General features: G+C 40.7%; 1 protein-coding gene and 1 pseudogene across 6 annotated transcripts in view; one reads left to right on the top strand and one right to left on the bottom strand.

The window, feature by feature from the left end:
* The window catches only part of LOC118895831, a 37669-nt pseudogene extending 30811 nt beyond the window's left edge, over window positions 1–6858 (bottom strand).
* FAM13A (family with sequence similarity 13 member A) overlaps window positions 1–17515 on the top strand; it is a 343034-nt gene that overhangs the window by 116093 nt on the left and 209426 nt on the right. For all 6 annotated transcript variants that reach the window (XM_036852674.1, XM_036852673.1, XM_036852671.1 and 3 more), the window contains one exon: window positions 7209–7362. In XM_036852674.1, the coding sequence (XP_036708569.1) occupies window positions 7209–7362 (154 nt within the window). The remainder of the gene's footprint in view (window positions 1–7208; window positions 7363–17515) is intronic.

Raw genomic sequence — 17515 nt, 5'->3', positions numbered from 1 at the left:
TAATTAATTTTAATTTTTTTTTGGCTGTGTTGGGTCTTTGTTTCATGCGAGGGCTTTCTCTAGTTGCGGCAAGCGGGGGCCACTCTTCATCGCGGTGTGCAGGCCTTTCACTATTGCGGCCCCTCCCGTTGTGGGGCACAGGCTCCAGACGCGCAGGCTCAGTAGTTGTGGCTCACGGGCCTAGTTGCTCCGCGGCATGTGGGATCTTCCCAGACCAGGGCTCGAACCCGTGTGCCCTGCATTGGCAGGCAGATTCTCAACCACTGCGCCACCAGGGAAGCCCCTGTTTTTAGTTTTTTAAGGAACCTCCATACAGTTCTCCATAGTGGCTGTATCAATTTACATTCCCACCAACAGTGCAAGAGGATTCCCTTTTCTCCACACCCTCTCCAGCATTTATTGTTGGTAGCTTTTTGATGATGGCCATTCTGACTGGTGTGAGGTGATACCTCATTGTAGTTTTGATTTGCATTTCTCTGATGATTAGTGATGTTGAGCATCGTTTCATGTGTTTGTTGGCAATCTGTATATCTTCTTTGGAGAAATGTCTATTTTGGCCTTCTGCCAATTTTTAGATTGGATTGTTTGGTTTTTTTGATATTGAGCTGTATGAGCTGCTTATAAATTTTGGAGATTAATCCTTTGTCAGTTGCTTCATTTGCAAATATTTTCTCCCAGTCTGAGGGTTGTCTTTTCATCTTGTTTATGTTTTCCTTTGCTGTGCAAAAGCTTTTAAGTTTCAGTAGTTCCCATTTGTTTGTTTTTGCTTTTATTTCCATTACTCTAGGAGGTGGGTCAAAAAGGATCTTGCTGTGATGTATGTCATAGTGTTGTGCCTATGTTTTCCTCTAAGAGTTTGATAGTGTCTGGCCTTACGTTTAGGTCTTTAACCCATTTTGAGTTTATTTTTTTGTATGGTGTTAGGGAGTGTTCTAATTTCATTCTTTTACATGTAGCTGTCCAGTTTTCCCAGCACCACTTATTGAAGAGGCAGTCTTTTCTCCATTGTATATTCTTGCCTCCTTAATCAAAGATGAGGTGACCATATGTGTGTGGGTTTATCTCTGGGCTTTCTCTCCTGTTCCATTGATCTATATTTCTGTTTTTGTGCCAGTACCATACTGTCTTGATTACTGTAGCTTTGTAGTATAGTCTGAAGTCAGGGAGTCTGATTCCTCCAGCTCAGTTTTTCTTTCTCAAGATTGCTTTGGCTATTCGGGGTCTTTTGTGTTTCCATACAAATTGTGAAATTTTTGTTCTAGTTCTGTGAATAATAATGCCATTGATAGTTTGATAGGGATTGCATTGAATCTGTAGATTGCTTTGGGTAGTATAGTCACTTTCACAGTGTTGATTCTTCCAATCCAAGAACATGGTATATCTCTCCATCTGTTGGTATCATCTTTAATTTCTTTCATCAGTGTCTTATAGTTTTCTGCATACAGGTCTTTTGTCTCCTTAGGTAGGTGTATTCCTAGGTATTTTATTCTTTCTGTTGCAATGGTAAATGGAAGTGTTTCCTTAATTTCTCCTTCAGATTTTTCATCATTAGTGTGTAGGAATGCAAGAGATTTCTGGGCATTAATGTTGTATCCTGCTACTTTACCAAATTCATTGATTAGCTCTAGTAGTTTTCTGGTAGCATCTTTAGGATTCTCTATGTATAGTATTATATCATCTGCAAACAGTGACAGCTTTACTTTTTCTTTTCCAATTTGGATTCCTTTTGTTTCTTTTTGTTCTCTGATTGCTGTGGCTAAAACTTCCAAAACTATGTTGAATAATAGTGGTGAGAGTGGACAACCTTGTCTTCTTCCTGATCTTAGAGGCAATGGTTTCAGTTTTTCACCATTGAGAGCGATGTTGGCTGTGGGTTTGTCATATGTGGCCTTTATTATGTTGAAGTAAGTTCCCTCTATGCCTACTTTCTGGAGTGTTTTTATCATAAATGGGTGTTGAATTTTGTCAAAAGCTTTCTCTGCATCAATTGAGATGATCATATGGTTTTCCTCCTTCAATTTGTTAATATGGTTTATCACATTGATTAATTTGCGTGTATTGAAGAATTCTTGCATTCGTGGGGTAAAGCCCACGTGACCATGGTATATGATCCTTGTAATGTGCTGTTGGATTCAGTTTGCTAGTATTTTGTTGAGGATTTTTGCATCTATGTTCATCAGTGATATTGGCCTGTAGTTTTCTTTCTTTGTGACATCTTTGTCTGGTTTTGATATCAGGGTGATGGTGGCCTTGTAGAATGAGTTTGGCAGTGTTCCTCCCTCTGCTATATTTTGGAAAAGTTTGAGAAGGATAGGTGTTAGCTCTTCTCTAAATGTTTGATAGAATTCGCCTGTGAAGCCATCTGGTCCTTGGCTTCTGTTTGTTGGAAGATTTTTAATCACAGTTTCAATTTCTGTGCTTGTGATTGGTCTGTTTATATTTTCAATGTCTTCCTGGTTCAGTCTCAGAAGGTTGTACGTTTCTAAGAATTTGTGCATTTCTTCCAGGTTGTCCATTTTATTGGCATATAGTTGCTTGTAGTAATTTCTCATGATCCTTTGTATTTTGGCACTGCCAGTTGTTACTTCACCTTCTTCATTTCTAATTCTATTGATTTCAGTCTTCTCCGTTTTTTCTTGATGAGTCTGGCTAAAGGTTTCTCACTTTTGTTTATCTTCTCAAAGAACCAGCTTTTAGTATTATTCATCTTTGCTCTTGTTTCCTTCATTTATTTTTGATCTGATCTTTATGATTTCTTTCCTTCTGCTAACTTTGGGGTTTATTAGTTCTTCTTTCTCTAATTGCTTTAGGTGTAAGGTTAGGTTGTTAATTTGAGATGTTTTTTGTCTCTTGAGGTAGGATTGTATTGCTATAAACTTCCCTCTTAGAACTGACTTTGCTGTATCCCATAGGTTTGGGGTCATCATGTTTTCATTGTCATTTGTTTCTAGGTATTTTTTAATTTTCTCTTTGATTTCTTCAGTGATCTCTTGGTTATTTAGTAGTGTATTGTTTAGCCTCCATGTGTTTGTATTTTTTACCAACTTTTTCCTGTTACTGATAACTAGTCTCATAGTGTTGTGGTCCGAAAAGGTACTTGATAAGATTTCAATTTTGTTAAATTTACCAAGACTTGATTTGTGACCCAAGATATGATCTATCCTGGAGAATGTTCCATGAGCACTTGAGAAGAAAGTGTATTCTGTTGTTTTTGGATGGAATGTCATATAAATATCAATTAAGTCCATCTTGTTTAGTGTATCATTTAAAGCTTGTGTTTCCTTATTTATTTTCATTTTGGATGATCTGTCCATTGGTGAAAGTGGGGTGTTAAAGTCCCCTACTATGATTGTGTTACTGTCTATTTCCCCTTTTATGGCTGTTAGCATCTGCCATATGTATTGAGGTACTCCTATGTTGGGTGCATAAATATTTACAATTGTTATATCTTCTTCTTGGATTGATCCCTTGATCATTATGTAGTGTCCTTCTTTGTCTCTTATTTAGTCTTTATTTTAAAGACCATTTTGTCTGATATGAGAATTGCTACTCCAGCTTTCTTTTGATTTCCATTTGCATGGAATATCTTTTTCCATCCCCTCACTTTCAGTCTGTATGTGTCCCTAGGTCTGAAGTGGGTCTCTTGTAGACAGCCTATATACGAGTCTTGTTTTTGTATCCATTCAGCCAGTCTATGTCCTATGGTTGGACCATTTAATCCATTTACATTTAAGGTAGTTATCGATATGTATGTTCCTGTTACTGTTTTCTTAATTGTTTTGGGTTTGTCATTGTAGGTCTTTTCCTTCTCTTGTGTTTCCTACCTAGAGAAGTTCCTTTAGCATTTGTTTTAAAGCTGGTTTGGTGGTGCTGAATTCTCTTAGCTTTTGCTTGTCTGTAAAGGTTTTAATTTCTCCATCTAATCTGAATGAGATCCTTGCTGGGTACAGTAATCTTGGTTGCAGGTTTTCCCCTTTCATCACTTTAAATATGTCCTGCCACTCCCTTCTGGCTTGCAGAGTTTCTGCTGGAAGATCATCTGTTAACCTTACGGCAATTCCCTTGTATATTATTTGTTGTTTTTCCCTTGCTGCTTTTAATATTTTTTCTTGGTATTGAATTTTTGATAGTTTGATTAATATGTGTGTTGGCATGTTCCTCCTTGGATTTATCCTGTATGGGACTCTCTGCACTTCCTGGACCTGATTGACTATTTCCTTTCCCATATTAGGGAAGTTTTCAACTATAATTTCTTCAAATATTTTCTGTCCCTTTCTTTTTCTCTTCTTCTGCTGGGACCCCTATAATTCGAATGTTGGTGCGTTTAATGTTGTCCCAGAGGTCTCTGAGACTGTCCTCAATTCTTTTCATTCTTTTTTTCTTCATTCTGCTCTGCGGTAGTTATTTCCACTATTTTATCTTCCAGGTCACTTATGCGTTCCTCTGCCTCAGTTATTCTGCTGTTGAATCCTTCTAGAGAATTTTTAATTTCATTTATTGTGTTGTTCATCATTGTTTGTTTGCTCTTTAGTTCTTCTAGGTCCTTGTTAAATGTTTCTTGTATTTTCTCCATTCTATTTCCAAGATTTTGCATCATCTTTACTATCATTACTCTGAATTCGTTTTCAGGTAGACTGCCTGTATCCTCTTCATTTGTTTGGTCTGATGGGGTTTTACCTTGTTCCTTCATCTGCTGTGTGTTTCCTCTGTCTTCTCATTTTGCTTAACTTACTGTGTTTGGGGTCTCCTTTTCGCAGGCTGTAGGTTCATAGTTCCCTTTGTTTTTGGTGTCTCCCCCCAGTGGCTAAGGTTGGTTCAGTGGGTTGTGTAGGCTTCCTGATGGAGGGGACTGGTGCCTGTGTTTTGCTGGATGAGGCTGGATCTTGTCTTTCTGGTGGGGAGGACCACGTCCAGTGTGTGTTTTGGGGTGTCTGTGATTTTAGGCAACCTCTGTGCTAATGGGTGGGGTTCGGTTGCTGTCTTGCTCATTGTTTGGCATAGGGTGTCTAGCATTGTAGCTTGCTGGTCGTTGAGTGAGCTGGGTCTTAGCGTTGAGTTGGAGATCTCTGGGAGAGCTTTTGCTGTTTGATATTACATGGAGCCAGGAGGTCTCCGGTGGACCAACGTCCTGAACTTGGCTCTCCCACACAGAGGCTCAGGCCTGACACCTGGTTGACAACCGTGTCAGCCACATGGCTCAGAAGAAAAGGGAGAAGAAAAGAAAGAAAGAAAAAAATAAAATAAGATAGTTATTAAAATAAAAAATAAATATTATTAAAAATAAAGAAATTTTTAAAGTAATAAAAAAATGGAAAGAAAGAAGAGAGCCACCAAACCAAAAAACAAATCCACCAATGATACGAAGTGCTAAAAACTCTACTAAAAAAAAACAAAAGAGAACGGACAGACAGAACCCTAGGACAAGTAGTAAAAGCAAAGCTGTACAGGCAAAATCGCACAAAGAAGCATACACATACACACTCACAAAAAGAGAAATAGGTAAATAATATATATATATATATATATTAAAAGAAAAAAAAGGAAGAGAGCAACCAAATCAGTAACCAAATCTACCAGTGATAATAAACTCTAAATACTAAACTAAGATAAACCTAAGACCAGAAACAAATTAGGTGCCGAAAGCAAACCCCAAGCCTACAGTTGCTTCCAAAGTCCACCTCCTGAATTTCTGATGATTCGTTGTATGCTCAGGTATTCCACAGATGCAGGGTACATCAAGTTGACTGTGAAGATTTAATCCGCTGCTCCTGAGGCTGCTGGGAGAGGTTTCCTTTTCTGTTTGTTTGCACAGCTCCCGGGGTTCAGCTTTGGATTTGGACCCGCCTCTGCATGTAGGTCGCCTGAGGGCATCTGTTCCCGCCCACACAGGACAGGGTTAAAGGAGCAGCTGCTTCGGGGGCTCTGGCTCACTCAGGCGGGAGGAGGGAGCGGTATGGAGGAGGCGGGGCGAGCCTGCGGCGTCAGAGGCGTCGTGACGTTGCAGCAGCCCGAGGCGCGCCGTGCGTTCTCCCGGGGAAGTTGTCCCCGGATCACGGGAGCCTGGCCGTGGCGGGCTGCACAGGCTCCCGGGAGGGGCGGTGTGGAGAGTGACCTGTGCTCGCACACAGGCTTCTTGGTGGCGGCAGCAGCAGCCTTAGCGTCTCAGGCCCGTCTCTGGGGTCCACGCTGGTAGCCGCGGCTCGCGCCCGCCTCTGGAGCTCGTTTAGGTGGCGCTCTGAATCCCCTCTCCTCGCGCACCAGGAAACAAAGAGGTAAGAAAAAGTCTCTTGCCTCTTCGGCAGCTGCAGACTTTTCCCGGACTCCCTCCCGGCTCGCCGTGGTGCACTAGCCCCTTCAGGCTGTGTTCACGCCGCCAACCCCAGTCCTCTCCCTGCGATCCGACCGCAGCCCGAGCCTCAGCTCCCAGCCCCGCCCACCCCGGCAGGTGAGCAGACAGGCCTCTCGGGCTGCTGAGTGCTGCTCGGCGCCGAGCCTCCGTGCGGGAATCTCTCCGCTTTGCCCTCCGCACCCCTGTGGCTGCGCTCTCCTCCGTGGCTCTGAAGCTTCCCCCTCCACCACCCGCCGTCTCCGCCCGCGAAGGGGCTCCTAGTGTGTGGACATCTTTCCTCCTTCATGGCGCCCTCCCACTGGTGCAGGGCCCATCCCTATTCTTTTGTCTCTGTTGTTTCTATTTTCTTTTGCCCTCCCCAGGTATATGGGGAATTTCTTGCCTTTTGGGAAGTCTGAGGTCTTCTGCCAGCGTTCAGTAGGCATTCTGTAGGGTTGTTCCACATGTAGGTGTATTTCTGCTGTATTTGTGGGGAGGAAGGTGATCTCCCCATCTTACTCGTCTGCCATCTTGGCGGTCTCTCTCTAGCTTTTACTTTTTTATAAATGTTACTTTATGTGTAGCAATTTCTAATATGTATAAAGCATTATTGATTGCACACATGTTAACCTGTACCCTCTTCCTAAACAACATGTACTTTTCTTATTCAGCACAAGTTATTAATTCAGATCTTGGCAACTTGCCAGTTGTCCCAACAACATCCTGTGTGTCACCATAGAACTTATTAAAAATCCCATGTGTATTTATAAGAAGGCTGATCAATCATTCAGGAAAGGTCAAAGTATAAGTCTGAGTCAGCTGTGCTGGCAATTGTGTTTTTACAAAGTAATTCCTCTCAATTTGTTTCCCTTATTTCTAGTGTGCCTCCTGGGCTTGAAGGCATGAAAGAGCAAGACCTCTGCAACAAGATAATGGCTAAAATATTAGAAAATTATAATACCCTGTTTGAAGTGGAGTATGTGGAAAATGATAACCAGAGGTGTGAAAACCTAGCGAGGCTTATCATAGTAAAAGTAAGTAACTTTGGTGTTTAATTTTCAGTATTGCTGTATTTTTAATGGAAGATATTTTATTTAATCATTCTCTGTTATAAAAATTCCTTATGGATATACCTTCAGATTATTATTCCTATGTTGAATTCTTTTTACAAAATCTATTCTTTGTATCAAGTGTTTGTTAAACTGATATATATTCTAAGATTGGAGAATAATTGTGGATTGATGTTTCCTTGCTGCTATAAAATCATCTCAAAAGCACTTACATGAGCCCAGAGATATGGTCAATTGGGTGCACCACCTTTTTATAGAAGCCTGGTGTTAATAGCAGGGATACGTGCTTAGGTCTGTGTCCAGAAGTGTTAGCTTACCAAGTAGACTGCGGATTCCTGAAGAAAGTATTACTATGTCTTTTTGTCTCTCTTGTTCCTGGCACACTTCCAAGTTCAACTAGAGACTGTAAGTCTCATATGTGCGGTCCTTGGTAACTGTCACCAGTAAAGGGGACTAGTTTTAAAACCTATAAAGGAATCTTGACAATACTATCTAAATCTTTTTATCATTGGCTGATAATTTATAACATATCTTTTACACATTAGATTAATGCATGTAGTTCTCTAAAGATTTACAACTGAGAGTCAGAGGGTAAACATCCAAACCAAGTCCTTCAGGTAAAGACTAGAGGGAAGGCATCTTATTTCTTTCTCATTCATATTGAGGTAAATCTTGATGGAACTGATATGGGAGGTTCCCTCAGGAGGTTTCCTGAGACTTATCACATTTACAGACCACACTATACTCTTGTTGATTCATATGGCACTTTGGGCACTGAAGGGCTATTTTCATTTCTTCTTCCAGTTGAGGCATGACATTGAAGAAGAAATGAAAGGTAAGGGGTATCGTGTAGCACCCAGCTGAAACAGCAAAAGACCGAAATGAGGTTTTCTGAACTAGGGCTCATGTGTGAATACAACAGACTCCGTATAGGGGATAGCGTGCGTATGAGAGGAATGCATTGGACAAGAATCTTGCCAACCTGATAAAGAGAACTTTAAACTGAAATCTGAGGAAAAAAGAAGAACAATGCTCAGATAAAATGAGCTACTTTGGAGAATATCAAGTGTAGCATAAAGTGGAGGTAATGTGGTAGCTGAGAAAATATCAGTGATTCACAGAGAATATTAAAAAAATATAACTTTTATCAGTTTTGCTATGAAAAATTAAAATAGTTTTCTAATTAGAAAAAAATCTACCTTAAATATGGTTATCTGACTCCTATAGTGCTTTGCAAAGGGTCTCTTTTTAAAATATTAAAAAGTGACTGACTTTGTTTCAGCTGTATCACGGATAAACACTTTTTAACACATACCTTTTAACTAGGGCTGATAAGATAATATGGTAAACCTAAAATAGAATGAAAATAGATAAATATGATCTCCTAAGCAAGACAGACTTGCTGAGATACAGATAATCACTAGAATACACCAACAGGAGCTTACATGCTGTACAAATAAAATAATACCTGTTGAGATCTTTGGAAGAGTGCCCTGCATGGAAATCCTTGAGCTACTAGGTTTAAGCATGAGAGTACAAGATACATAAACTGAAAACACTGAGGGAGTCAAATACAGATATCTTAGGTGGATGAATATGACTGCTCCTCTCCTAATGCAAGTTTCAAACCTGGCAGATAAATGACATCATAGGAAACTCCATGTCTATACTCTGAAGCATCATTCTGTTAAAGCAGAATATTTAATGTGTTTTTTTACTGATCTTGCTGAGAGTCTTACCTCTGAGATGGTAAGTAATGCAATAAGGAAGCATGGTTTTCTGGATCTAATTATAACCAATAAGGATAGAATGGAAGTTATGGAAATTAGTTTAATGGGATGTACCAGGGCCATTTTAAGGTCCATAACAATAAAGAATGTGCTAGCCATGGTTAGATATGTAAACCTGGACATTGTTTAGAAAGCAGATTTTTCTAAAATTCCAAAGATCATAGAAACATTAGATATAAGCCAAAAGGAAGCTAGAATGAAAAGGGATTGGGAGGTTCACAATGATATCATTAACATACTGAAAAATAGGAAGAATGGAAGAGCAGCTAAGAAAAACAAGGTATCATTCTCATGAGCTCAGCTTTTAGAAGGATGTATACAAAAAGAGTAAACAGGCACAGAACAAGTGATAAATACACTACAGTGACAGAGACTCGAAATATCTGAGCTGAGACTAATCTGAGTCTCATAAAAAGTACTGAGACAGAGGAAAGGGCTTTTAAAGGGAAAAAGTACTAAACCTATCCACTGACACACCTCTGTGTGCCCCAGTGTAGGAGCCAAAGTGTTCGATGACATTCTCTTGATACCCTTGTGGGCTAAATGAAAATTGGGGACCCAGACAAATACAAATTTGGTTGCATTTGGACCACAGTGAAGAACTTTGACCAGAGTGTTGGAACATAGATTGCTGTTCAGTTCAGGGGAGGTCTCTACATGTGTCTGTGTCATTCTCAGTATTTTAATCATTGGCTTGAACGAGCACATACTTAGCACTTTTGTGAGTGAAATAAAGCTGGAAGAATAGGTCAGATATTGGATGGCTGGATATGTAGACCAACAAAATGGTGTGTGTGTGTGTGTGTGTATAGCCCTTTCCCTATTCTTTCTTGCTTTAAAAAAAACCCCAAAAACCCAGTTTTATTTGGGTCTGCAGCAGTGTGCTTAGGTCAGACAGACCCCAACAGATGAATGAGTCATAAATGGTCTATAATACTATCCTCTTTAGTCAGTGATTGACTTAAAGGTTGGCTGTGACACAGTTCTGGCCAAGGAGATGTAAGGGAAAGTGTGCTGGGAAAGATGTAAGGGAAAGTGAGGGCTCTGGGAAATATTTTCATTCCTGATTACCAAAAAGAGAATGATTTAAGAGATCAGAGCTGTGGTTGCCTCTGCGTGGAGTTGGGGGTGGCAGCAGTGGTGATGATTGATGAAGAAAGTACCCCAGGGAGCCCTCTGGGGTGACGAAAATGTTCTCAATAGGGAAGTGGGTTATATGGGTGTATGCATTTGTCGAAACTCTTTCAACTGTACACCTAAAATTTATGCATTTTACTGTATATAAATTATTATGTAAATTTTAATAAAAAAGAAAGAGAGTAGGCCTCTGGGTCAACATGTCCCTGCTCCCATCCTGCTTTCAGATGTTCTCATGTGAAAGCAGAATGCGGGGCGCTGCCACCATCACCTTTTGCCCTTGAGGAATGTACCACTGACACACTGAGGTTGGCAGCCAAAGTAGGAAAAAGACTCAGTTCCTCATCGTTGCTCATCTGCTGAGCCAACCCTCAACACGCATACCTCTGGACTTTTATTTATTTATTTATTTATTTATGGCTGTGTTGGGTCTTTGTTTCTGCGTGAGGGCTTTCTCCAGTCGCGGCAAGCGGGGGTCACTCTTCATCGCGGTGCGCGGGCCTCTCACTATCGCGGCCTCTCTCGTTGCGGAGCACAGGCTCCAGACGCACAGGCTCAGCAATTGTGGCTCACGGGCTTAGTCGCTCCGCGGCATGTGGGATCTTCCCAGACCAGGGCTCGAACCCGTGTCCCCTGCATTGGCAGGCAGACTCTCAACCACTGCGCCACCAGGGAAGCCCAGGACTTTTAGTTATGAGAGGGAAATATATGTCGTCATAGGATAAACTACTTTTAGTGCAGTAGTCTGTTTCTTGCAACAAAAGCATCACGTCTGATGGAATCAGTATAATTGGAAAGTCCTGTACTTAGATTCATGGCCAAGAGGAGACCAAAATTAATTAATAATAGTTCAATTAAAATATGCATGGATTTTAGTTAACTTCTAACACGGTATGAAATGTCAGTGTGATGTGATTGCCAAAAAAAAAACAAAAAACAAAATAAAACAAAAAACCGCAGATTGATTCACTGAGTATACTGAGTAATATTTAGAATAAAGAACGTATGTCTCCCTGCACTTGGTGTAGATCAGGCAGCATCTATAGCATCAGATCTGATTCTGAGTACTGTGTTCACCCTCTCCTGACAATCACCACTGGTCGTCACTTATTCTCACTAACTATGTATCTGCCTGGGTGACTGTCTTTTACTTCAGTTCCCATACTGCTGATGACTTCTAAATCATAACTCCTAGCCTCGACCTATCAGAAGAGCAATAGAGCCATATTTCTCACTACCCATGAAAAACCATATGGTGCCTGAAATTGCTCACGCCCACAACATCATCTCCAAAACTTTGTCTACGTTCTACCCTCTCCAACCTTAGTTTGCCGGCCACCGGTCTGCCAAGCTGGAAGCCTTAGTTTGCCCTTAACTCCTCCTCCTTTACCATTCCCACTGGCACTCACATTCTGCCTTAGACATCTCTCTTGAAACGGGTGTCTTGTGTCCACCCCACCCCCCAATGCTTTAGATTAGGCCCTTATTACAGCCAACACAGTTTCAGACTGTTCTCCCACCTCTAGACTCACCCTCTCTCCATCTCCTTTCTACCAGTGATACAATGATGTTCCCCCAAAACAAACCTGATCATAGCATAGTCTTGACTTAAGTAAGCAAACTGTTTACTGTTATTGTTTTGCTCTCCCCCACTTTTGCTGACAATATACAATCAAAACTTACTTACTTGGAATTTAGGCCCTTTATACTCTGTCCGCAAGCCAAACATTCCCCGTTAAATGCTTGAATGAATTTTGAATTGTTCTTATCTTCTTCCTATTTCTCTGGCCTCTCTTCCATCTCCTTTGAGGTCTCTTCCTTCTGAGTCAGAATTAAACATTATTTCCTACATTCATTCTTAGGCCTTCAGTCTAGAGCTCTCCCTGGCCAACCATACGTCTATATCTAACTACCTAATGCTCACCTGTACCTGCATGTCCTGTGGATTGTCTCATCATCTTTCCTTGCCCTTGAAGATCTGAATGCTCCATTTGAATTCTGGGGCATAATGAATGGCCCGTCCATCCACACAGTCACTCCAGGTTGATGTCCATCAATCACTAAAACCTGTTCATTCTGCTGCTTAAGTATCTCATAAATCTTTCCCACATTCACTGGTGCTTCCTCATAGCCTCTCATCCAGGCAGGAGAATTCTACACCTGGCCCATTATCACATGCACCTGGTGACCCAGACTGAGTCAGAAAACTCAAGGCAGGGCTCCAAAACCTGTATTTTAAAAGGCTTCCTTGGAGATTGGTTCAAGATGGCAGAGTAGAAGGACATGCTCTCACTCCCTTTTTCGAGAACACCAAAATCACAACTAACTGCTGAACAATCATCAACAGGAAAACACTGGAACTCACCAAAAAAGCCACCCCACATGCAAAGACAAAGGAGAAGCCGCAGTGAGACGGTAGGAGGGGCGCAATCACAATAAAATCAAATCCCGTAACCGCTGGGTGGGTGACTCACAAACTGGAGAACACTTATACCACAGAAGTCCACACACTGGAGTGAAAGTTCTGAGCCACACGTCAGGCTCCCCAACCTGGGGGTTTGACAATGGGAGGAGGAATTCCTAGAGAATCAGACTTTGAAGGCTAGAGGGATTTGATTGCAGGACTTCGGCAAGACTGGGGGAAACAGAGACTCCACTCTTGGAGGGCACACACAAAGTAGTGTGCGCATGGGGACCCAGGGGAAGGAGCAGTGACCCCATAGGAGACTGAACCAGACCTACCTGCTAGTGTTGGAGGGTCTCCTGCAGAGGCGGGGGGTGGCTGTGGCTCACCGTGAGGACAAGGACACTGGCAGCAGAAGTTCCGGGAAGTACTCCCTGGCGTGAGCCCTCCCAGAGTCTGCCATTAGCCCCACCAAAGAGCCCAGGTAGGCTCCAGTGTTGGGTTGCCTCAGGCCAAACAAGCAACAGGGAGGGAACCCAGCCCCACCCATCAGGAGACAAGCAGATTAAAGTTTTACTGAGCTCTGCCCACCAGAGCAACAGCCAGCTCTACCCACCACCAGTCCCTCCCATCAGGAAGCTTGCACAAGCCTCTTAGATAGCGTCATCCATCAGGAGACAAGCAGATTAAAGTTTTACTGAGCTCTGCCCACCAGAGCAACAGCCAGCTCTACCCACCACCGGTCCTTCCCATCAGGAAACTTCGACAAGCCTCTTAGATAGCATCATCCACCAGAGAGCAGACAGCAGAAGCAAGAAGAACTACAGTCCTGCAGCCTGTGGAGCAAAAACCACATTCACAGAAAAATAGACAAGATGAAAAGGCAGAGGGCTATGTACCAGATGAAGAAACAAGATAAAACCCCAGAAAAACAACTTAATGAAGTGGAGATAGGCAACCTTCCAGAAAAAGAATTCAGAATAATGATAGTGAAGATGATCCAGGACCTCGGAAAAAGAATGGAGGCAAAGATCGAGAAGATGCAAGAAATGTTTAAAAAGACCTAGAAGAATTAAAGAACAAACAGAGATGAACAATACAATAACTGAAAAGAAAACTACACTAGAAGGAATCAATAGCAGAATAACTGAGGCAGAAAAACGGATAAGTGACCTGGAAGACAGAATGGTGGAATTCACTGCTGCAGAACAGAATAAAGAAAAAAGAATGAAAAGAAATGAAGACAGCGTAAGAGACCTCTGGGACAACATTAAACGCACCAACATTCGCATTATAGGGGTCCCAGAAGGAGAAGAGAGAGAGAAAGGACCCGAGAAAATATTTGAAGAGATTATAGTCGCAAACTTCCCTAACATGGAAAAGGAAATAGCCACCCAAATCCAGGAAGTGCAGAGATTCCCATACAGGAAAAACCCAAGGAGAAACACGCTGAGACACATAGTAATCAAATTGGCAAAAATTAAAGACAAAGAAAAATTATTGAAAGCAGCGAGGGAAAAATGACAAATAACATACAAGGGAACTCCCATAAGGTTAACACCTGATTTCTCAGCAGAAACTCTAGAAGCCAGAAGGGAGGGGCATGATATATTTTAAGTGATGAAAGGGAAGAACCTACAACCAAGATTACTCTACCCGGCAAGGATCTCATTCAGATTCGATGGAGAAATCAAAAGTTTTACAGACAAGCAAAAGCTAAGAGAATTCAGCACCACCAAACCAGCTGTACAACAAATGCTACAGGAACTTTTCTAAGTGGGAAACACAAGAGAAGAAAAGGACCTACAAAAACAAACCCAAAACAATTAAGAAAATGGTAACAGGAACATACATATTGATAACTACCTTAAACGTGAATGGATTAAATGCTCCAACCAAAAGACATAGACTGGCTGAATGGATACAAAAACAAGACCCGTATATATGATGTCTACAAGAGACCCACTTCAGACCTAGGGACACATACAGACTGAAAGTGAGGGGATGGGAAAAGATATTACATGCAAATGGAAATCAAAAGAAAGATGGAGTAGCAATACTCATATCAGATAAAATAGACTTTAAAATAAAGAATGTTACAAGAGACAAGGAAGAACACTATATAATGATCAAGGGATCAATCCAAGAAGAAGATATAAAAATAATAAATATATGTGCACCCAACATAGGAGCACCTCAATACGTATGGCAACTGCTAACAGCTATTAAAGAGGAAATTGACAGTAACACAGTAATAGTGGGGGACTTGAACACCTCACTTACACCAATGGACAGATCATCCAGACAGAAAATTAATAAGGAAACAAGCTTTAAATGACACAATAGACCAGATAGATTTAATTGATATTTATAGGACATTCCATCCCCAAACAGCAGATTACACTTTCTTCTCAAGTGCGCACGGAACCTTCTCCAGGATAGATCACATCTTGGGTCACAGATCAAACCTCGGTAAATTGAAGAAAACTGAAATTATATCAAGCATCTTTTCTGACCACAACGCCATGAGATTAGAAATCAATTACAGGGAAAAAAAACGTAAAAAACACATACACATGGAGGCTAAACAATGCGTTACTACTTAACCAAGAGATCACTGAAGAAATCAAAGGGGAAACCAAAAAATACCTAGAAACAAATGACAATGGAGACACAACAACCCAAAACCTATGGGATGCAGCAAAAGTTCTAAGAGGGAAGTTTATAGCAATACAAGCCTACCTCAAGAAACAGGAAACATCTCGAATAAACAACCTAACCTTGCACCTAAAGCAATTAGAGAAAGAAGAACAAAAAACCCCTAAAGTTAGCAGAAGGAAAGAAATCATAAAGATCAGATCAGAAATAAATGAAAAAGAAATGAAGGAAACAATAGCAAAGATCAATAAAAGTAAAAGCTGGTTCTTTGAGAAGATAAACAAAATTGAGAAACCATTAGCCAGACTCATCAAGAAGAAAAGGGAGAAGACTCAAATCAATAGAATTAGAAATGAAAAAGGAGAAGTAACAACTGACACTGCAGAAATAGAAACGATCATGAGAGATTACTACAAGCAACTCTATGCCAATAAAATGGACAACCTGGAAGAAATGGACAAATTCTTAGAAATGCACAACCTGCCGAGACTGAACCAGGAAGAAATAGAAAATATGAACAGACCAATCACAAGCACTGAAATTGAAACTGTGATTAAAAATCTTCCAACAAACAAAAGCCCAGGACCAGATGGCTTCACAGGCAAATTCTATCAAACATTTACAGAAGAGCTAACTCCCATCCTTCTTAAACTCTTCCAAAAAATTGCAGAGGAAGGAACACTCCCAAACTCATTCTATGAGGCTACCATCACCTTGATACCAAAACCAGACAAAGATACTACAAAAAAAGAAAATTACAGACCAATATCACTGATGAATATAGATGCAAAAATCCTCAACAAAATACTAGCAAACAGAATCCAACAACACATTAAAAGGATTATACACCATAATCAAGTGGGATTTATCCCATAGATGCAAGGATTCTTCAATATACACAAGTCAGTCAATGTGATACACCATATTAACAAATTGAAGAATAAAAACCATATGATCGTCTCAGTAGATGCAGAAAAAGCTTTTGACAAAATTCAACACCCATTTATGATAAAAGCTCTCCAGAAAATGAGCATAGAGGGAACCTACTTCAACATAATAAAGGCCATATACGACAAATCCACAGCAAACATCATTCTCAATGGTGAATAACTGAAAGCATTTCCTCTAAGATCAGGAACAAGACAAGGATGCCCACTCTCACCACTATTATTCAACATAGTTTTGGAAGTCCTAGCCACGGCAGTCAGGGAAGAAAAAGAAATAGAAGGAATACAATTGGAAAAGAAAAAGTAAAACTGTCACTGTTTGCAGATGACATGATACTATACATAGAGAATCCTAAAGATGCCACCAGAAAACTACTAGAGCTAATCAATGAATTTGGTAATGTTGCAGGATACAAAATTAATGCACAGAAATCTCTTGCATTCCTATACACTAATGATGAAAAATCTGAAGGAGAAATTAAGGAAACTCTCCCATTTGCCATTGCAACAAAAAGAATAAAATACCTAGGAATAAACCTACCTAGGGACACAAAAGACCTGTATGCAGAAAACTATAAGACACTGATGAAAGAAATTAAAGATGATACCAACAGATGGAGAGATATACCATGTTCTTGGATTGGAAGAATCAATATTGTGAAAATGACTATACTACCCAAAGCAATCTACAGATTCAATTCAATCCCTATCAAATTACCAAGGGCATTTTTTACAGAGGTGGAACAAAATGTCTTAAAATTTGTATGGAGACACAAAAGACCCCAAATAGCCAAAGCAGTCTTGAGGGAAAAAAATGGAGCTGGAGGAATCAGACTCCCTGACTTCAGACTGTACTACAAAGCTACAGTAATCAAGACAATATGTTACTGGCACAAAAACAGAAATGTAGATCAATGGAACAGGATAGAAAGCCCAGAGATAAACCCACGCACCTATGGCCAACTAATCTATGACAAAGGAGGCAAGGATATAGAATGGAGAAAAGATAGTCTCTTCAATAAGTAGTGCTGGGAAAACTGGACAGCTACATGGAAAAGAATGAAATTAGAGCACTCCCTAACACCATACACAAAAATAAACTCAAAATGTATTAAAGACCTTAATGTAAGACCAGGCACTATAAAACTCTTAGAGGAAAACATAGGAAGAACACTCTTGGA

This window comes from Balaenoptera musculus, chromosome 5 (assembly GCF_009873245.2).
Source record: "Balaenoptera musculus isolate JJ_BM4_2016_0621 chromosome 5, mBalMus1.pri.v3, whole genome shotgun sequence".
Taxonomy (NCBI): domain Eukaryota; kingdom Metazoa; phylum Chordata; class Mammalia; order Artiodactyla; family Balaenopteridae; genus Balaenoptera; species Balaenoptera musculus.
This window is presented reverse-complemented; position numbering and strand designations above follow the sequence as displayed.